The 23,433-nt window shown below is 49.0% G+C and overlaps 1 protein-coding gene across 1 annotated transcript; it reads right to left on the bottom strand.

The window, feature by feature from the left end:
* Positions 1–11,844: 11,844 nt before the first annotated feature.
* Positions 11,845–12,660, bottom strand: LOC127762492 (uncharacterized). Its single transcript, XM_052287012.1, has one exon. The coding sequence runs from the start codon at positions 12,658–12,660 to the stop codon at positions 11,845–11,847; it is 816 nt and encodes a 271-aa protein (XP_052142972.1).
* Positions 12,661–23,433: the final 10,773 nt, after the last annotated feature.

Consider the following 23,433-nt stretch of genomic DNA (forward strand, 5'->3'; position numbering starts at 1 on the left):
TTCCCAACCCATCCTAGCCTAAACAAGAGTACCGACCGAACCCTGACTACGGCCGGGATTCCCGAGACAGGTAACCAAGGTTGAGCCCCTAGCAGCAGGGCACCTGCCCTGTGCCATGACATCTCGACTACCGGGCTGCAGCTCGTGTAGCCTTCATTTGCCCTAGAGATGTCCATCGGGCCCCGACTTCGTCCATCTCCATCCATGTACCTTTGTTTATGACCAGACTAAGCCACAAACTAAGCCTTACCCACTAGACATGTGGAAATACGGTAGTGCTTTGCAACAGAGGCCCGAAGACCGGTCCTTATGGTGGCCGAGGTGCTACTATCAAAACCATGCACCTCGAGCCCAGCCTAAAACCATTTTGAGGGTTTTGAATAGAGGGGGAGGTGTGTGTCCATTTCCATATAGTCCAACCATTCCATAATGTCCAAATGATATGAGTATTCCCAAAGTCTAAGGTTATAAAACCACCTAATGTTGCCTAATTAATCAGCGAAGCATCTACCTAAATTCATACTAGTGGAATCATGAATAGAGTACCCACTAGTTGGGGTTTTATTTTCCTAGGGTGAACAAGGTAATAATAACAATAGCAATAATAATAAGGTCATAACAAAGGTAAAAAGGCATGGCCAAATACAACAGTGATAACGCGGGAATTTAAATAAAGCGATAATGCATTAATTTAAACCAAAATAGTTTTATAAACTGGGATTCAATATGTTCAAGGATGATGTGACTTGCCTTGCTCGCTTTCCCAAATATCGGCTTCAACCTCCACGTAGAGCGGATCTTCCGAAGCTGCATCGTCTACACAACCAACGGGAAGAAAAAGGCTTTTACTCTAATAAACTCCATATAACAAGCAGGAACAAAGCACAAAAATGGGTTCTTGACTTCTTAAGGAAAAATTAGAGACTTGAACGGTCTAATTCCGAGTTCAAACGACCAAGTTATGGCCATTTGAAGTTTATATGCTCTTTAAGTGAATATTTGCGAATTTCTTCATTTAAATTTTAATTAAAAATAGGGTTTATTGCGTCAGCCGAGGGGAGGGGGCGCGCGGGCCGGGTCCACGGGAGTGGTGGGCCCCATGCGGCAGCCCCTCGGTCTACGGTGGACCGGGTGCACCTGCGGGCTCACCAGCCGGCGCCGTGGGCCCCACGCATCAGCCGCACCCGAAGGCACGGGCGGCTGACGGCCGGGCCCCACGCGGCGGCCACACGGCGCACCCGGAGGCGGCCACGTCGGCGTGGCCGGTGGGAGGCGGCGCCCGCGCCCCTATGGTCGCCGGCGGCGGCCATAGGCGCGGCGGAGCGACGGCCAAGAGAAGGGAACGGAAGGGGGAAAGAGGCGGCGGTCCACGGCTCACCCCGGGTCGACAGCGGCGATGGAGGAGGCGGCCGGCGTGGAGGGAGGCGGTGGCGCGCCTCGGGTTGACGGGGACGGCGGCGTTCCGGCGGTCGGCGAGCTCGACGAGACGGTGGACGGGGTCAGTGGCGGTGCGGCGAAGTCGGAGGAGATGACGCCGAGGCGGGGGACGGTCCCGGCGAGCGGATAGGCCCGGCCGGAGGTCGACGGCGACGGCGGAGAGAGGGGGCGACGGGGCGAGCTCGATTCCGGCGGGGAGAAAGGGCGGCGAGTGGCAGAAACGGACGAGGGAGGTACGGGGAGGGTTTATATAGGGTTGGGAGTGAGAGAGGGCGGCCGGCGGGGAAGGAAACTGGCGGGAGACTGGGCCGCCATTAATGGCGCCGGCGGGATTAGGGGGGCTTCAATCCGAAATAAAGAGAGAGAGAGAGGGGAAAATGGGGGAAAAGGGAGAGGGAATCGGGGGGAATATTTCCCCATTCAATTTTGAACGGGAGCGGCGGAGCGCGGCAGATTTGGCGGCAGTGGCGACGCTAGGCGCGGGCGGAGGGAGCGGCGCATGCGGCGGGAGGAAGGGATGACGGGTGGGCCCCACCCATCAGCAAGGGTGGCGGGCGGGCCCGCCTGTCGGCGGCTGCGCGCGAGGGGGAAGGGAGAGGGCTGAGTAGGCCGCGGGGAGAGAAGAGAGAGGAGGGAGATGGGCCGGATTCGGCCCAAGAGAGGGAAGGAGGATTTTAGGGTTTTTATTTTTATAAAACCTTTTCAACTTAGTTTACTTCTTGATAATTATTATTTGTGCTCTGAAAATTCCACTAAAATTTATTTACACCTTTTAGGCTTTTAGGAAATATACAAAAATCCTCCAAGCCTTATTTGACTTTTAACTTTGCACATTTTAATTTTTGGAGGCTTTCACTAGGATTTTAATTATTCTAGGCATAATTTAAAGGATATATTTTAGGGTCGTTTTGGGACGTGACAAACCTTCCCCCTTAAATGGAATCTCGACCCCGAGATTCGGAAGAACTGGCGAAGAGGTCGGGATGGGCTGCCTTCAGCTTGTCTTCACGCTCCCAAGTAGCTTCTTCCTCGGTGTGGTTGCTCCACTGGACCTTGCAAAAACGGATTACCTGATTCCTGGTCCTGCGCTCCATTGTGTCTAGAATCTTCACCGGCTTCTCCACGTAGGTCAAGTCTTCACGAACTTCAATCTGTTCTGAATCGGCCTGCTCGAACGGCACTCGAAGACATTTCTTGAGCTGCGACACGTGGAACACATCGTGCACATTGCCCAAGGATGCGGGCAGCTCCAACTGGTAAGCAACTTCTCCGCGTCGAGCGATGATGCGGAAAGGCCCCACATACCTAGGTGCGAGCTTCCCTTTTGTCTGAAACCTGTGCACTCCCCGTAATGGCATGACCCGAAGATACACAAAATCGTCCACTGCGAATTCCAGATTATGGCGTCGGTTATCTGCTTAACTCTTCTGCCGAGACTGTGCCACCTTTAGGTTATCCCGAATGGTTCTGACTTTAGCTTCAGCCTCTCTCAGAATATCAGTCCCGAAGACTTGGCTTTCCCCAACTTGGTCCCACAACAGTGGAGTCCGGCATTTGTGTCCATACAACGCTTCATAAGGTGCCATTTGTATGCTGGCTTGGTAACTGTTATTGTAGGAGAACTCGGCATAGGGGAGACTCTTATCCCAGGTCTTCCCAAAATCTAGAACACAGGCGTGGAGCATGTCTTCTAGGACCTGATTCAGACGCTCGGTCTGTCCATCTGTCTGCGGGTGATAAGCAGTGCTGAAATTCAATCGGGTACCCAACTCTTCTTGGAGCTTCTTCCAGAAGTGAGAGGTGAATTGGCTTCCCCTATCAGATACAATTTTCTTAGGAACACCATGGAGACTCACGATCCTAGCGAAGTAAAGTTCAGCTAATTTGTTCCCTCCATAGGTGGTCTTCACAGGAATGAACCGAGCCACCTTGGTTAGTCGATCCACGATTACCCATATAGAATCATGTCCGCTTTGGGTTTTTGGAAGTCCGGTGATGAAATCCATCCCAATTTCATCCCATTTCCATCTTGGTAGTTGTAGAGGTTGGAGGAGTCCGGCCGGTCGTTGGTGCTCTGCTTTGACACGCTGACACACATCACAAAGGGCCACGAACTCGGCGATTTCCCGCTTCATACTAACCCACCAATATTTCTCTTTCAAGTCTAAGTACATCTTCATACTGCCAGGGTGGATGGAATAAGGACTTTCATGAGCTTCCTGAAGTATCAACCGTTTAAGTTCCTTGTCGTCCGGAACGCATACACGATTTCCGTTCCATAAGGTTCTGTGTTCATCTTCTGTGAAGCCAGCGGCTTTACCCTGTTTCATATTCTTGAGGATCCCATGCATATCCGGATCATTCTTCTGAGCCTCGCGTATTTGATCAAGCAAGGTAGGCTTTGCTTCCAGTGCAGCCAAGAATCCATGGCTAACGATAGTTAGGTTCAGGGCTTCCAACTGTTGATTCAGTTCCGGTGGAATGCCACGGACGCAAATAGTACTGCAATGGCCTTTTCGACTCAGTGTGTCGGCGACCACGTTGGCCTTACCAGGGTGATAGTGGATTCCCACATCATAGTCTTTGATGAGCTCTAACCATCTTCTCTGCCGAAGATTCAGATCCGACTGGGTGAAGATGTATTTCAAACTCTTATGATCGTTGTATATTTCGCTGCGATTTCCAATGAGATAATGCTGCCAGATTTTTAGAGCATGGACCACAGTGGCCAACTCCAAATCATGGGTAGGATAGTTGCCTTCATGGGGTCGTAGCTGGCGTGAAGCATAAGCTACCACATGACCTTGTTGCATTAACACACATCCCAATCCTTGGCGCGAAGCGTCACAGTACACCAGGAAATCCTTGCGAGTATCCGGTAAGATTAACACTGGCAAGGAAACCAACTTTTCTTTGAGAGTTTGAAATGCTCTCTCACACTACGGACTCTACACAAATTTTTCTTCCTTCTTCTGCAACTGCGTCATGGGCCTGGCAATTTTGGAGAAATTCTCGATGAACCTCCGATAGTACCCTGCCAAACCCAAGAAACTACGGACCTGGGTGACCGTCTTGGGTTGCTTCCAATCGGTGACGGCTGTCACTGTTTCGGGATCCACAGCAATTCCTTTAGCAGATATCACATGCCCTAAGAACTTGACTTCGGACAACCAGAATTCACACTTGCTGAGCTTGGCATACAACTGATGTTCCCGGAGCTTTCCCAATACCAAACGGAGATGCTGCTGATGGTCTTCCTTTGACTGTGAGTACACCAGTATGTCGTCAATAAAGACCACAACGAACTTATCCAGGTATTCCATGAACACCTTGTTCATTAAATTCATGAAGAAGGCAGGAGCGTTGGTTAGACCGAACGACATCACCGTGAATTCATACAGCCCGTACCGCGTGGTGAATGCGGTCTTAGGGATATCTTCTTCACGGATACGCAACTGGTGATATCCGGAACGGAGATCAATCTTGGAAAAGACAGTGGCACCTTTAAGCTGATCGAACAGATCATCGATCCGGGGAAGAGGGTTCTTGTTTTTGATAGTGACTTCATTGAGAGCTCGGTAGTCAACACACATCCTCTTTGTCTTGTCTTTCTTTTCGACAAAAATCACGGGGGCACCCCAGGGGGAAGTGCTCGGCCGTATATACCCCTTCTCTTTCAACTCTTCCAACTGCTTCTTGACTTCGGCCAATTCACTTGCTGCCATATGGTAGGGTTGCTTGTACAGGGGAATGGTTCCTGGAGCATGATCTATCCTGAACTCAATCTCCTGCTTGGGCGGCATACCGGGTAGCTCTTCCAGAAACACATCACCGAACTCACTGACAATGGGTATTTCTGTCAGTACTAGTTGATGAAGTACTGAACTGCCGGTGGGAGTTGGGGGTGCAAAGAAAACAACCGGTTGATCAGGCTTCCGGTACATAGTGATAGTACGCCTTGCGCAATCCACTACTCCTTGGAATTGGGTCAACCAATTCATCCCGAGGATCACATCCAAGTCCTTGGTGTCAAGAAGGATCAGATCCGAGGGGAAAGGAATTCCCTGGATCTCTATAGGTACGGCCGGGCTATAATACTTTGCTGTCATAGCCCCTCCAGGGGTGGTGATGAGCAGAGAGTTCCTAAGCCTTTCTACCCCCAGCTGATTTCTCCCCACGAATTGCACAGATATAAATAAGTGGGAAGCTCTAGAGTCAAACAAAATGGTAGTGGGGATGGAACGAATGAGGAACATACCAATGATGACATCTGGAGTTGCCTGCACATCCTCTGCAGTAACGTGGTTCACACGACCCCGAGTGGCATCCTTACCACCGTTGTTGGGGCGGGGAGGTGCTTGGCCTTGCTGGTGCCTCGGCTTCGGGCATTTATCCGCAAAGTGCCCGGGCTCGAAGCAGTTGAAGCACAGACGCTGCTGACCTTGAACATCCCTGCGACCTTGACCAGGCTGCACGGCCGATGCAGGAGGACGGGGTGCACGGTTCCCTTGCTGATTCTGCTGCTGCTGCGGCTGTGGGACGCGTACCATGAATTGAGGTCGTGGCGTGGGGCGAGGTTGCTGCTGCTGCTGCTGTGAGGAGGATCCCCCTGGATAGGGATTGGTGTAGCGGATCCTTTGGTTAGCCCCCTGTTGATTACGAAAATTCGCCAAGCGACGTTTGTGTGACTCCAGTTCCTTGTGCTTGGCTTCCAGGCAGATGCTCTTGTCCACCAGGCGCTGGAAATCAGGGTAATCCCTGGAGACCAGACACACAGAAAGTTCAGGGTCCATTCCTGCCAGAAACTTCTCCTACTTTTCTTCATCTTCACGAACATCCTCCGGGGCATACCAGGCCAAGTTATTGAACTCATGCAAATACTCCATAACAGAGCGGTTGCCTTGCTTCAACTCCCGAAATTCCCTGTTCTTAAGGGCCACGACTCCAGCTGGCACATGGGTCCTCCGGAAAGCGCCGGTGAAGCGGGCCCAGGTGACAGGCTGTCCTTCTGGCTGCGTAGCCTGGAAGTGGTCCCACCATAGTGATGCAGGCCCCTGCAGCTGATGGGTTGCGAAGATAACTTTCTCCTCATGATTGCACTGGACGGTGTCCAACTTTTTCCCAACGGCATGCAACCAGTCCAAGGCATCAACGGGGTTATTGGAGCTAGAGAAGGTGGGCGGGCCGATGCGGAGGAACTCGGCAAGCTTGGAGTGTTGCGGGGGTGGTGGTGGTGGTGGAGCATTGTGTTGCAGCGGATTCTGGATGTGGTGGAGGAAAGCAGCCATCATGTTGGCCTGCTGGGCGAGGATTTGGGTGAGGATGGGCTTGGTGTCAGGTGGCGGTGGTGGTGGCGGAGGGGGAGGTGGAGGTGGGCTGCCTTGGTTGTTGTGGTTGCTGCCTTCGGGGTGACTGCCCTCACCGGTAGCAGCGCTTCTTCTGGTTGTCACCATCTGAAGATCCCACACAGAACTAGCAAACAGAAGGAGCTGACGATTAAAACTAACCACCCACGACTACCATAATTCTTGAATTTATTTCTGCTATTAAATTGGTTCATTAAGGTTCAAGTTGCTTATGCAAATAAAATAAAGACAGGCTCCGACACAGTTATACCACACACCGGTATAACCATACCCCACACGACTCTGCAAGAAAACAAACGAAAAGAACACACGCGCGGGCCTACTAGCTGCTCGTCTACTTCTGCGACGGGCCGGGGCGGAAGGTGAGCAACAGCATATCCTCCGTGCTACCAACGCCAGAGGCTCCCTCCTCCTAAGGAACCAAGGGCGTGGGCTCGGCGCAAGGAGTCTCCACGAAGCAAGTCCACGCCAAGGACTGACGAACAAGCTCAGGCCTGGAGGTACTCTTGCGGGCGGTGATCTTCTGGCTGCGGAAGACACGGCGGCGCTTGGGGCGGCAGGCCTGTCCTTGAGCAATCTTGAGCTGATACAGCTGCGCCTCCACGGCGTCCAAGTCCTTCTTCAGCTGCAAATTCTCCTGGCGCAGCTCTAGGATCTTCATGTTGTTCTCGACCAGCCCACGGCGCACCATATGATTTAAGTCGATGCGGGCCGTGTCGTACGCCTCCACCATGCGCGCCAAGTGCATGATGGTAGCGTCATCTTCCGAGCTAGCATCCCTGAAGATGGCGTAGTCGCGGGCTCCTCCACGACGAGGGTGGTAGCAGTAGGGCGAGTGCTGCAACTCGTCCGGATAGTGCTGGTGAAGAGTGCCGATGGCGAGGAGCGCGGCGTTCTGGCAAGCGGCGGGGAAAGAGTCTCCACCCGCGGTGACTGCCAACGAAGTCCTCTCGGGAGAGCCGGTGAGGATCACCACAGTGACCTCCCAAGCGGCGCGGTGCTCTGCATCGTTACCATCCTGCTCCAGAAGCTTCCTGCCCTGGTAGTCCACTCCATGCGGATATCCCAAGACAACGCACATGCCCCGCAGTTCCAAAGCGAAGCCAGTCAGATCAAGACCACGACGGTTGAGGTTGTCAGCCATCTATAAACAAAAGCAAAAGAAAAATTTTAAAGATCAGCTTTTTGATAATAAATGAAGCAGCAAAACAGGGAGAGACTAAAGGATTTTCACAAATAAGAGAAGATTTTTATTTCAAAATACTGCTAAGGCTTGGGATCTAAAGCTCGTCCTAGGGTCAAGGAGGCTCTGATACCAACTTGTCACGACCGGAATTAACCCAACAGGCATTCCATTCGTGCGTGTATTATTCCTTGTCCCAGGAGGCAAGGTACACCAAAAGTTGATACAATTCAGAATTTAACAAGCGGAAGCGTAAATAGTTAATTTATTACATGGGCGACGAAGGCCCAGGACACACGAAGATAAATAGAAAACAGCGGAAGACTAGGGCGACGACCACAGGCACTTGACAGCAGGCACAAGCTAGACACCAAAGCCTTCATCTTCTAGGAATCCTCTTCTGGGTTGGGGAAAAATTGAGCAAGATTGAGTATAACCACAGTACTTAGCAAGACACACCCACGGATGCAGAATAAATGAAAAGGAGTATAAGGGAGTTATAATAAAAGGGGTTAGGGTTTGCAGTAAACAGCATTTAAAAGACTTTTAGTTGCTTAGGGCCATTTGGTAAAGACGATCCTAGAGCTACTCAATGTTATTAATTAAAGCCGTGAACCCGCACGAACCTGCCTTAACCCAAGGCCTACGATGATTCAGACCGAACTAGCAACCCGACCTGGGTCCCAGCTCGTCCCAAGCCAACCCAGGCCAACCATTCCACATTTTAGTTGTTAAGCAAGTTTTAAGAATTAAACCACTAACTTGGGTACATTGCTAGGCTTGCCTATAACCGAGGGTATGGCTATTCGAATAGATTATACTCTGATCAGAGGTTTATAGCTTTACCCACAAGACACATCTTTCTCACGTGTAACCACGTGCCACATACCACCACGGCATACGGGCGAAAGACGTGACATAGTTCCCAACCCATCCTAGCCATAAACAAGAGTACCGACCCAACCCTGACTACGGCCGGGATTCCCGAGACAGGTAACCAAGGTTGAGCCCCTAGCAGCAGGGCAACGGCCTTGTGCCATGACATCTCGACTACCGGGCCGCAGCTCGTGTAGCCTTCATTTGCCCTAGAGATGTCCATCGGGCCCCAACTTCGTCCATCTCCATCTGTGTACCTTTGTTTATGACCAGACTGAGCCACAAACTAAGCCTTATCCACTAGACATGTGGAAGTACAGTAGTGCTTTGCAACAGAGGCCCGAAGACCGGTCCTAATGGTGGCCGAGGTGCTACTATCAAAACCATACACCTCGAGCCCAGCCTTAAACCATTTTGAGGGTTTTGAATAGAGGGGGAGGTGTGTGTCCATTTCCACATAGTCCAACCATTCCATAATGTCCAAATGATATGAGTATTCCCAATGTCTAAGGTTATAAAACCACCTAATGTTGCCTAATTAATCAGCGAAGCATCTACCTAAATTCATACTAGTGGAATCATGAATAGAATACCCACTAGTTGGGGTTTTATTTTCCTAGGGTGAACAAGGTAATAATAACAATAGCAATAATAATAAGGTCATATCAAAGGTAAAAAGGCATGGCCAAATAAAACAGTGATAACGCGGGAATTTAAATAAAGTGATAATGCATTAATTTAAACCAAAATAATTTTATAAACTGGGATTCAATATGTTCAAGGATGATGTGACTTGCCTTGCTCGCTTTCCCAAATGTCGGCTTCAACCTCTACGTAGAGCGGATCTTCCGAAGCTGCAGCGTCTACACAACCAACGGGAAGAAAAAGGCTTTTACTCTAATAAACTCCATATAACAAGCAGGAAAAAGCACAAAAATGGGTTCTTGACTTCTTAAGTAAAAATTAGAGACTTGAACGGTCCAATAATGAGTTCAAACGACCAAGTTATGGCCATTTGAAGTTTATATGCTCTTTAAGTGAATATTTGCGAATTTCTTCATTTAAATTTTAATTGAAAATAGGGTTTATTGCGTTAGCCGAGGGGAGGGGGCGCACAGGCGGGGTCCACGGGAGTGGTGGGCCCCACGCGGCAGCCCCTCGGTCCACAGTGGACCGGGTGCACCCGTGGGCTCACCAGCCGGTGCCACGGGCCCCACGCGTCAGCCGCACCCGAAGGCACGGGTGGCTGACGGCCGGGCCCCATGCGGCGGCCACACGGCGTGCCCGGAGGTGGCCACGTCGGCGCGGCCGGTGTTAGGCGGCGCCCACGCCCCTATGGTCGCTGGCGGCGGCCATAGGTGCGGCGGAGCGGCGGCCAAGAGAGGGGAAGGGAAGGGGGAAAGAAGCGGCGGTCCACGGCTCACCCCAGGTTGACGGCGGCGACGGAGGAGGCGGCCGGCGTGGAGGGAGGCGGTGGCGCGCCTCGGGTTGACGGGAACGGCGGTGTTCCGGCGGTCGGCGAGCTCGGCGAGGCGGTGGACGGGGTCGGCGGCGGTGCGGCGAAGCCGGAGGAGACGACGCCGTGGCGGGAGACGGTCCCGGCGAGCTGATAGGCTCGGCCGGAGGTCGACGGCGACGGCGGAGGGAGAGGACGACAGGGCGAGCTCGATTCCGGCGGGGAGAAAGGGCGGCGAGTGGCGGAAACGGACGAGGGAGGTGCGGGGAGGGTTTATATAGGGTTGGGAGTGAGAGAGGGCAGCCGGCGGGGAAGGAAACCGGCGCGGGAGACCCGGCCGCCATTAATGGCGCCGGCGGGATTAGGGGGTGGGCTTCCATCCGAAATAAAGAGAGAGAGAGAGAGGGGAAAATGGGGGAAAGGGAGAGGGAATCAGGAGGAATATTTCCCCATTCAATTTTGAACAGGAGCGGCGGATTTGGCGGCGGCGGCGGTGCTAGGCGCGGGCGGAGGGAGCGACACATGCGGCGGGAGGAAGGGGATGACGGGTGGGCCCCACCCGTCAGCGAGGGTGGCGGGCGGGCCCGCCTGTCGGCGGCTGCGTGCGACGGGGAAGGGAGAGGGCTGAGTGGGCCGCGGGGAGAGAAGAGAGAGGAGGGAGATGGGCCGGATTCGGCCCAAGAGAGGGAAGGAGGATTTTTAGGGTTTTTCTTTTTATAAAACCTTTTCAACTTTGTTTATTTCTTGATAATTATTATTTGTGCTCTGAAAATTCCACTAAAATTTATTTACACCTTTTAGGCTTTTAGGAAATATACAAAATCCTCCAAGTCTTATTTGACTTTTAACTTTGCACATTTTAATTTTTGGAGGCTTTCACTAGGATTTTAATTATTCTAGGCATAATTTAAAGGATATATTTTAGGGTCGTTTTGGGACGTGACATCTGATATCATACGTTGTGACACAAAAGCAATTTGGTTTGGAGATATGATTTCAGGTAGAATGACCTTCAAACGATTGGATAACACCTTTGATGCAATCTTGTAGACCTCATTACACAGGCTTATGGCCCTAAGGTCCTTTATCTGTTCTGGGTTGGGTACCTTTGGTATTAGCACCACCAATGTATCATTATTCCACCCCTCAGGCATCTCACGTCCACTCAGAAACCCCTTTACCACTCTAATAATGTCCTCCTTGACGTACTCCTTATATTGCTTATAGAAAAGGGCTGGCATTCCATCCTATCTTGGTGCTTTCAGGTTCCCAATGCTGTCAAGTGCCTTCTTTATCTCCTTTGATGTAACCTCGTTCAACAAGTCTCCATTCATGGCATTTGTCACTCTCGCCGATACATGTTGGAGAAGATCATCAATATGTGCAGGAGTCCTATGATAAGGACAATATAATGGATTGTCAGTCATGGTTACCTGGTCAGGTCTTCGTGGTTCAGGCAGATTCAAGGCGCGGTGTTCCATCAATTGGTTGAAAATATCTTTCACCAACTCTCGGCGGCAAATGTACTACTTCTTGAGGAGATCTTGAAGAGTGGAGCACTGCCTGCCCCCAACTTTCTCATTCTTTGTTCCAATCATGGGCACTTGTCCTTGAGGTGCAGCAGAGAAGACTTTTGTGGAATTAGCTTCGGTTGGAACCTTGGGTTTGTTCCCACTACCACTAGGCTTTGTTGCATTAAAGCGTTTGGTAGGGTCAAAGGCGATTGCATTCTTGTAAAGCTCCATTATCTGGGGCAACTTCTCAAACTCGAGCTTCGTTGCTGCCAAAGCGAAACTGAGTGCGCTAAATGCTTCAAGAGACCAATGTTGTTGTATCCCATGAACGCACATCTCAATTGCGTCTTCAAGATGCATCTCCCTTGCGAGACGTACGAAGCTATTCCGGAAGCGGATGACATAGTCGTTAATGACTTCATCTCTCCGTTGTTGAACTTGTGATAGTTCAACAATACAGAAATCTTTCTTCATGGCAACAAAGTGTTTCTTGAACACTTCCTTCATGCTTGCCCAACTCCCAATTGATCCCATGGGAAGGCGACTGTACCAGTGGAAAGCTGGCCCAGTCAGGGATCCAGAGAATTGACGGAGGAGGAGAGAGGGGTTGTTGGCGGTGTCGCCACATGCAGCTTCAAAGTACGCGAGGTGTTCTCTTGCATCTCTGGTTCCATCGAATTGACAGAACTTGGGTGGGTGCCACCCCGCCAGGAAAGGCACTAGATCATGCCAAACTTCATATGGCTTCTCGAGCTCACTCTCCATTGGTTGGGGTGCTTGCTCGATGGAGATTTGCTTCAACCGCTTGTTCACCAGGTCTTCAACCATGTCATATAGTCTTTCAATGTGGTGGGAAGTGGAGCAGAGGCAATAGGAATGTTAAGGAGTCGAGGATGAACACTTGACGTCGACCGCCGCTGAGCATCATGGGTTTGCGCTGGGTGATGTGCAATGGCTTCCACTTCTTCAAGCTGTGGATCCTCGATGACCGGAGCACCATGGATTTGGATCTGGTTTGGATCAGGTCCCGTCATGATATCAATGAAGCGATCAAGCTTTGCCGCTAATTGGTCCACCACTTGTTTTTGTTCTTGGATCTGTTCCTCTAAACTTAGGGGCTGTCTTGATGTACTTGCTATCTTCTCAATGGGCGGATTCTCTCCACATGGAGCGTGTTGTCTAGCATGTTGTGTAGGATCGCCTTCTGCTGTCACATGGGCAGGTGCGCTATCAAAATTATTAGGATAACCCTCTCCATCTGAAGGTAGAGATGGGTTGAGTTCATCATAGCGAGGGGGATCGAGATTCACTTCCAGGGATGACGATGAGGTAGACTCTAACTCATCAAGATCTTCAACTTCAACATGATCCTCCAGGTCTTTTCTTGCTTCAGAAGGAGTTGCCTCAATATTCTTGATGGCGATAGCCTTCATGCGAGTGTTAGCACCAGGTCGACTTGCAACCTGTAGTTGCCCGCTTTGGTCATGGGGTAGGCGCGTCGTGATGTCGATGTAGCGACGAGGTGACACATCTGACCGGGGTGCTTTGCTTCTATCAGATAACGATCCTTCTCATGTGCTGATAGGAAGACAAGGGGCTGAAGCTCTAGTTGCTTTCTTGAGAGGAAGTTGTGCTTCGCCTTGAACCCTCCGAGCTGAATCACGGACGGACTTGATCCAACTGAGGAAGGAATGTCTTGGAAAAATTCGCCCTTGGATTTGGCATGATCTCTTCATCAGAAGGGTAGGTGAAGTCATGAGTAACTGGCGGGAGAACCCATGTGGCATTGGGCTTGGTTTCGTAGTGCGCGGCTAGTGCGCTGCACATGACAATGCTTTCCCTTGGATCTTCTATGTTCTTGCTTCCCGTCACTTGTTCAGCTCTGGCTGGAGGCACAGAGGATGATTCCTGCTGGGGTAGAACGTAAACCATAGGGTTAATGATAACTTCTCCTTGTCGAGACGCCTTGTCGACTTGCTCTACTGGTGTCTGCTCAACTCCCTCCATCGGAGTAGATTGGTTCTCCTTGGACTGTCTTGTTGATGTTGATGGCAACGTGCCCAAGGTAGCTTGAACTTGCTCCTTCCCTCGCTGCAGGATGGTTACGGGGCGAGGTTGAGTTAGCACCTGCTCCCTATTCTTGTCAGCAACGTCTTGTGTTCCCCGGGATTTTGGAGTTAGACGAGCTATAAGGTATTTATACCTTGCGTCCCTCTCCAAACTGGGGGAGATACGGAACATGATCCTTTCATCTTCTTGATGCACTTCTCTATTTGGACGAACACGAACTTGGGTGTGTTTTAGCACCAGGTCTTCAAGCTCTCTGTAGAGAGCGTAGCGGTTGTTGCGACGTCGCTCTCGCTTACGTTGGTTCTCAGTAGGTGCATACTGACGTCTTGGCGGAATTGACGGTGTTAGGAGAAGAGGTGGTGCCACCTGCCGTGTGGCTGGGGTAGGTGCAACGATTTTATGTCGCCTTTGTGTATAGACCTCTCGTCTTGGAGAAGATGGAACATGAGGCGGCACTTGAGCAGATGGAGCTTCTCGAACTCGCCATTCTTGAGCGGGACGTGAAGATGTGGGATAATCTTGGCGTCGTGACCACCGGTTCCATGTTTGATGGTATTTTGTCATGTGCAAGGATTACGTGGTGGCCAAAGCAAGCAAACAAATTTATGTGAGGCTAGCTAGCTTGTCATTCTGTGCGTGCATGGGCCATGCAAATATACAAATATACACTATACATGCTATATATACACTAGCTAGAGAATCAAGGGCTAGCATTGTTAATTGGCTGGTGGAGCAATTACGTACGTGCATGCATGCAACATGCATGCTTATGGTATTCATTTTGATTAATGATGAAGTGATTAGCAAGTTTAAGGAATTGAGACTAGCGTACGTGCACATGGGCCGCGGGCTTGGCCTGTGACCGTAGACAACCTGACTGATCAAGGTGTATTCTACGCATACGTACGCTGCCCGCCGGATAAACTCAGTGATCAAATTAAAGAAATAAGTCACAGTGTTGATCTATACGATCAAATTGGAGGCAGTGACGCGTACGACGACGCGCGCTCCTGTGGGCTCTCTCGGCCCAGCGACAGAAGAACGACGAGCTAATTATTCGGTGGATCAAAACTTAATTATGATTCAAGTACTCGATAAAACCCTCATCTGTGGGAATATCGAAGGAAATCGCTGCGATGAACTTCTACCGCGCGCACGCAGGCCCATCAAAAAACCAACAGAGAACCATCCAAATATTTGATCCCGTGCGGAAGAGATTAAAACAAACACCAAAGGATAAGATTAACGTCGATCGATCAAGCTTATCTGCAGCAAACTTCAAGCGGAAGGGATAACTCCTGCGTATCCCAACTGCATCGTGCGCGGCGCGCGGCTTGCGGCACCGACCTCCTGGGCCTATATAAGGCGTCGACCCCTCGGCACACATGGATTCATGAACGCATCCACCCATCGAACACACAGTCATCCCTCATCATCAACACATCCATCCATCGGAGAGGCATACAGCCATCTCTCGATCATCGACACATCCATCCATCAAAGATCATCAACACACATTGGCCGGCGGCGGAGCAACAGCGCCTACGTGGCCGGAGCACATCGGCGGCGGCAGCGTTCGGTAGGAGAGAGTTCAGCGAGGAGGAAGATGAGATCAATGGTTTCCCAAGGTAAAATTAATTAAGATTTGTTTTCTTCTTCTTCATTCATATGCAGCACGTACACGCACATGCATGGAGAGGCACCAACTAGAGCACATAAGAATATACTCGTGCGGCCACGCCTGGTGTTTAGTCGATGCGGGAAGAACAAAGGAGATGGCGCCAGATGACGGTGACGGCTATCGATCTACACCAACATAAGTCGAGTTACAGATCGAACTGGCGACCGGCGGCTCTGTGTACGGCGGCTATCGATCTACATCAACAAATATCGTCGGGCTATAGATCAGATCGGCGACTGGCAGCCTCACGTATACACGCATTCGCGGCAGCAGCACATCTACCTGAAGCTGCGACCTCGCCGAGATGCCGGACGTCCTCGATTTGCTGGCTGCAAGTGTCACCATGCCGGAGCGGATTGACCATGGAGGAGGTCGTCGTGAAGCCGCCCTGCCGGAGCGCGCCGAAGATTGCAGGAGACACCGCCGACTGCCATGATTTCTTCTGCTTGTACGTCGGAGGTCAAGCATCATGCACGGCGTCGACAACTATGGCTGCAGCAACTAGGAGGGAGGACGACAAGACGACGACGAGCTGATGCCATTGAACACGATGGCAACAAGCTAGCAGTACCATGCACAAGATCGGTGTTAGTATGTGGTGCTGGGAAGGAAGATGTGATCTCTCTGCTCGTCCTTGATCATGTCACCTTGCCGATCTGCTCGGAGCTGCGTGGCCTATGTCGGGCTTTCATGGCGGCGGAGCCATCCTTGGCGCCAGTACGACGTACATCATCAACTCAACCTCAAATGCCGGTCGCCGATGATGCATATGCCAGGAGCCGTAACGTTGCTGGAGTGCTGGGCGTTCTCATCTGGCCGGGTGCGGCTTCCGCCTCACGACACCGTCGATATCAACTCACTCTCGCTGGCGTGGTCGTCTTCCTCACACACACCGTCGTCGAGCCTAGCTACACAATCAACCAGACAACTACCTCGTCGGGCATGCTAATTAGGAGGAGGTCGTCATCATGCCGCCCTGCCGGAGTGCACCGAGGGTCATCGGAGCAAGCCGTGGTTACTACCGAGCCATGCCCGACAGAAGTCTAGTTTGAACTGCCGGAATATCGCCGAGCTGCCCGCATCCAGGAACACCGCCAAGACGCACGACGTCCTTGCCGGCCTGGCCGTGGCTTCTATCTCATGATGCATCTACCTGTTGCTATGACGTCGGTGAGACGCTGGACGCCGTCGCCTTATCGGCCGCAACCTCTTCTCGAGATGCCACCAAGATATACTCATCCTCACCAGCGTAGTAGTCTTCCTCACGCTCATCATCAATCCGCTCGAGAAGATCGCCAGTCGGAGCGCCGCTACCCGGTGCCCGTACGTCGTCATCAAGCCCGGCCATGATTATTTCTCTTCATCAGGCTGAGGTCGTCGTGCCGTCCATCTACGACGCTTTCACTTCATCACGCTGGAGTCGTTTGTGATGTCACGAGACAATCACGCCGGAGCACCACAGCCCGTAAACCATCGTCAAGCCGGAGTTGTCATGTCACCTGTCCGTGATGCTTACTCCTCTCTTACGCCGGCACAGTCATGCCGCCTGTCTGTGATGCTTCCTCCTCTCTTATGATGGAGTCGTCGTGCTGTCCGTCCGTGGTGCTCTCCTCTCTTTGTCAAGATCGATGTCATCCGTCCGTGATTCTCTCCCTTCTCGTCGAGAACAACGTTGCCGCTCGTCCATGTATTAGAGCGTCGCTCGTCTGCATCAACATGAAGAAATAATGGTGCCGCCTATGATTCCAGGGAACCGTTCGTGCTAGAACTACACCAACAATGCCCTCGGCCATTCCGCCGATGAGATATTCACTTCTTCCAAGGTTACCGTTGCTACCGGCACCCTCATAGGGTTCCTTTATGAGCTCGTTATCATATCAACTGGATCAATAGTAAATCCATCATCCGGAGGAGGTGCCAAGCCGCGTTTGTCTTGTTGCTGTTTGCACCGACTTCATCAACATCTTCGTTACAAGTCCCCTTGTATAAGGGGCACGACGAGTCAGGAGGTGCCCAGCCATGTATAATCCGGCTGCCGTCTACAACAACTGTCTTCATCAACTCTTTGTTACTTTGATCCCATCTAGCCGGGAGGTGCCCAGCCATGTATATTCGGCTGTTATGTACACCAACTCTTTTTCTCTTTAACACCATCTCGATGCCACCGCTGTGGCGTCTCAACCGACCAAGATATGCGAGTTCCATGCATGCTGAAGATCAACCCATCTACACCACCACGTTGCTTAAGACTGATGAGGCGGAGTGACGAGGGCGGGCGGAGTCTATATGAAGGCTACGTCACCAACACCGGCGCACGGACCGACAAGGCCGTGGATGTGTTGCTGGCGCCCAAACATATATCCACTATCTTCACCAACATTCATCATGCATGGAGAACGTGAAGCGAAGATGACGAGACGACCACATGCAGCTTAATCGGAGGTGCTCTGCAGGCCTAGACCTGCGGAGGTAATTAACTGGGAGTCTTTCGAGACCCCAGGAATCAGAAGACCACATCGCTGATGTCATATCTGTCTAATGACATGCAATGGCGCGTGTATTTTATATTATACATGGAAATTGTATCTTGTTAAACACCTGAGGCGTCGTATTGCATAATCGATGCACGGGCAGGACCAGCAAATATATAGGCTTCATCCGGATCACTCGTAGCTGCCGAGGATTTTGAGTCCTAGCCGACGACGGTTTAGATTTCGATTTTCTTTGGCCGCACGACTGGAGATAGCTTCAGCTCAGGAGTCCTCCCGTTGCATGACTAAACTCTGTCACACATATCGCATGAGCCAACACGACACGAAGTTAATTTCACTTGCTTCGCTACCAAAATCTACTTGGTGGGGGGCATTTGTTTGATGGTATTTTGGTGATTATATGTGTACACAAGACTTACTCATGATGGACAAAGCAAACAAGCAAGTTTATAAGTTGGCTAGCTTATCATTTCTATGCAATGCATGGCCATGTATAATTAACCAATAACTAGCCATTGGATAATTGGCTGGTGAAGCAACTACGTGCATGCGTGCATGCACTACAGTAGTCGAACGTATGCGTGTGCATGTCTGGGTGATTAAGCAACCTATGCATAACCGGGTGATTCGGCCGGCCCATGGTCGAAGATGATAGCTGCCTACGCGCGGGTGACTAGATCTCTATCTCGCCGATCGAAGTTTCAGGATAGCATGGTGGTCCGTGGCTAGCATCATTATATTTTCTCTCATATAATAGAATATATTTTTTCTCATTATATTATTCAAATATATTAAAATGACAACATAATTTTAAATTTTGCAATAACTTTACGAAACTACTAATGTGTAATATTCATATTATATTTTATATACGTGTTAGTTATTAATTATTTTTAATATCAAATTTTAGTTATTTGTAAATTATATATATTTCTTATGGACTCTAGACTCGTCTTTTAATATTTCTTTTTTTTAATTCCGAATTTTCTGTAAATTGTATTTCTATACAGACGCTATGCTCTTCTTCCAATATTATTTATTTTTATTTCTAAATTTTTATTATTTCTAATTGTATTTCTATGTAGACTCTAAACTTATCTTTCAATATTCTTTAATTTTTAATTTCGAATTTCAGTTACTTCTAAATTGTATTCCTATATTGACTTTAAACTCTTCTTCCCATGTTTTTCTTAATTTCGAATTTTAGTTATTTGTAAATTGTATTTTTATACGGACTCTAAACTCTACTTTTAATTTTTTTATGTTTATTCCAAATTTCAGTTAGTTTTAAATTTCTATATGTACTCTATACTCTACTTCTAATATTCCTTATTTTTAATTCCGAATTTCAGTTATTTCCTAATTGTATTTCTATATGGACTCTATATTCTACTTCTAATATTCCTTATTTTTAATTCCTAATTACAGTTATTTCCTAATTGTATTTCTATACGAACTCTAGTATTCTTTTCTAATATTCCTTACTTTTTAATTACGAATTTAAACTATTTCTAAATTGTATTTCTATATGAACTCTGCCTTTTTTTTCTCCGATTAATGTGAGAATTTCTAGGCCATGAGAGCGAACGTGGAGACTCTTTTTTCTATTCCTTTAATAATATAATAGTTATGCAGAAGAGATAAAATCAGATGAATCAAGAGATAACCAACAAACCTGTTGAGTTTATTTGTAGCAACTTGATTGCTTGGCACGAGTGGCTGGGCCTCCATCTTAGGCGTTTATCCTGTGCGGAAGAGATAAAAAACAACCATCAAGAGATAAGATTAACACTGATCGATCAAGCTTATCCACAACAAACTTCAAGCCGAAGGGATAACTCCTGCCATCCTGCATATCCCAACTGCATCACGCGACGCGTGGGGACGGCACCGACCTCAGACCCCTATATAAGGCGTCGACCCCTCGGCAGCCGGGGGTCATTCACCAATGCATCCACACATTCATTCATCGACGCATCTATGCAGCCATCGACACCAACGCATCCAGCATCAACGAGATCGATCTTCAACGCAGCCATCCATCCCTCATCATCAACACATCCATCGTCCGGCACCGGAGCAACAGCGCGTGTGTGGCCGGAGCGCTCCGGCAGCGGCGAGCGGCTTCGGACGAAGCGGCGCCTAGAAGGAGAGGACCGGAGGTAGTTCAGCGAGGAGGAAGATGAGACCAATGGTTTCCCAAGGTAAAAATTAATTCAGATTTGTTTCCTTCTTTGTTATTCATATGCAGCACGTATATGCACATACATGGAGAGACATCAACTAATGGCCACGCCGGTGTGCACTGGTGTTATGGCGCCAGATGACGGCAGCGACCATCGATCTACACCGGCACACGTCGAGTTACAGATTGAACCGGCGACCGGCGGCACTGTGTGCAGACAACGACGGCTATCGATCTACGTCAACAAATATCATCGGGTTACAGATCAGATCGGTGACCGGCGGCCTCACATCAAATGATCAGATCGGTGACCGGTGCATGGTGATAGCACCCGAAGGACGACTGGAGGACGACAAGTCGGAGCAGGCTAACCATGGAGGAGGTCTTCATGAAGCCGCCCTGCCGGAGCGCGCCGAGAATCGCCGGAGCAACCACCGACTGCCATGAATCCCATCTGTTCGCATACCGGAGGTCGAGCATCACGCATGGCTTCGGAACCAGCAGATGACGATGGAGGCACGGCAATAGGAGGGAGGACGATGGGAAGATGATGAGCTGGAGTTAGCAGTCGCATGCTAATTAAGCTTATCCAATACAAGCAACATGGCCGATCAACGGTAAGACGACACATCATCAAAGTGCTGCAGTGCCGTGCAACAACTATGATGTCGAGTCGTCCAAGCTACACAATTCCATGCATATCTTCACCAACCATCTACACCGACACGTCGTTCAAGACCGACGAGGGTAGATGACGAGAGGCGGGTGAAGCCAATGTGAAGGTTGTGCTACCAACACCGGCGCACGGGCTGACGAGGCCGTGGATCACTGCCGGCACCCACACATACACATATCTACACCACCATCACAATCATGCATGGAGAACATGAAGCAAAGACGACGAGACGACCACAAGCAGCTTAATCGGAGGTTCTCCTATAGGCCTAGACTTGCGGAGATAATTAACCGGGAACTTCTCGAGGCCCCGGGAACCAGGAGGCCACATCGCACAAGTCGGATCTGTCCGATGACAGATTATGAAGCGCGCATATATATATATATATATATATGTATATATATATATATATATGTATGTATGTATGTATGTATAAATATGTATATGTATGTATATATGTGTATATGTATGTATATATGTGTATATGTATGTGTGTGTGTGTGTGTGTGTATATATATATATATATATATAAACAAATTTACTATATAGGACACTCATATGGGGCACCATGGTGCCCGGACACCATGGTATGAAATACACAAATTCGGCCCAATTTTTCAAAATTTTCAAATTGTGAGTATATACCTAGTTATAAGTATTCAATTCATACCTATACCTAGCAACAAAACAAGTCAAATTTAACTTTATTTCACAATCCAATATTGCATACCTAACTAATTATATGTTTGGATACAGTATACCTAGAATCAAAATCTAACAAAAACAAGTTCAAATTCAGTTCAAACATGCTTTGAACTAGTTAGTAAAGTAGTTAATGTTAATACCTAAACATTTTAAAAAATTTCATACTCTTCTGAATTGAATATATATATATATATATATATATATATATATATATATATATATATATATATATATATATATATAGTAAATTTGTTTGGTGCTCCATGGTGCCTAGGCTCCATGGTTCAAATTATATACATATACATATATATATATATATATATATATTTATTTATATTACATTGGGAATTTGTATTTATGATCTTTTGAGATTAACAAAGAGCATGTTCCCTATGTTTTGTTTATTATGTATTTAGGTACACTGGCACACCTACACATATACATATCTCTAAACATAGAGATCATAGACGTTATTCTCTACCTTGAACAAATTGGCACGCCCAGTGGGACCTGGTTCTCCTCCCATCTTCGCTATGCTGTGGTCGTCAAGCTCGTCTTCGCCGTTCATCCAACCAACACCAGCATGCTGCATGATGATCTTCAACATGGAATATACATGACCAAGTCTCCTTCTTGCGGGAGGACCTTCCATCATCGAGAACACCCTGACGCACTTTGTGATTCAATTCGGATCACTACCACCGGTGACATTCTTCGAGTATGGCTCCAGGGTCTACATGCAATAAGCTCAAGATGTGACCCAATTCCAGGAGACTCAATCTAAGAAGCAACGCAAGCGTGCTTCTGCCAAGGCGAAGAAGGAGCGGCGAACCCTCATGCTTGAAGCCCGGACCCTCTTGAAGGAGTCAGTTGTAGCTGAGATCAAGGGAGACATCCAAGCTGCATAGAAGTTGCGCGTCAAAGATACCAACAGGCGCTCAAGTACTGTATCCCTGCGTGCCCCTGATCCAGGCGCTACTCCAAAGCTGTCTACCCCTACTGTGCAACACACAGAGGTGGAGCTGCTTGAAGCTCTATAAGCTATCTCCGACAACCTTCGTCGACACATTTCGCATGCTCGACGGGCGAACAGTCCACATCCCCTGCGCATAGGGGTGAAAACGGATTGGATTCGGACGGATAGTAGTCATACCATATCCTATACCATATTTTTTAATCGGATTCGGAGGTGGTGCGGATAATGTGCGGATGCGGATGTGGAGCGGATTATTTTGGATGTCGGAAATGGTGCGGAGTCGGTGCGGACTCGGCTCGGAAACGGATGAAAATAATCGGATGTGACATGTATATACAATCGATACAACATCTGATCATCTGTACAATGAGCAACAGTGAGGTACCAATATCACAATTGACATGACTCATGAAAGCACCGATCACATCATAATATAATGTCAAGTTGTTAACGATTGACTTGTCTTCTGTCCAAAAGCATGTAATCGACATATATAGTACTGACATCACGATATATCGCATTCACATAATATGTAAGACATAGAAGTTCCACAAATGTTAGAAAAAACAGTATCACATGACATAGATGATAAAACATTGGAGGTCCACAAATGATGTCCAATTCTCATACAGTACAACACTGAAAGTTTATAGTATATACAACATGTTTTAGTTAGGGCTTAGGGGCTTAGGAATACTCAGAATTAGGAGCAGGCATATGCTAAGACGAAAAGTACATAGATCAATCTGACCATCTCCAACCCATCTAATTAAGTCTGTAATCTGAAGTCTGGAGAACTTACTTCTCAAAATCCCC

The sequence above is a fragment of the Oryza glaberrima genome, chromosome 2, assembly GCF_000147395.1.
Source record: "Oryza glaberrima chromosome 2, OglaRS2, whole genome shotgun sequence".
NCBI classification, from domain to species: Eukaryota; Viridiplantae; Streptophyta; class Magnoliopsida; order Poales; family Poaceae; genus Oryza; species Oryza glaberrima.

Coding starts and splice junctions, on each gene's coding strand:
- LOC127762492 (XM_052287012.1), bottom strand. CDS start 12,660: ATGGTTGAAGACCTGGTGAACAAGCGGTTGAAGCAAATCTCCATCGAG.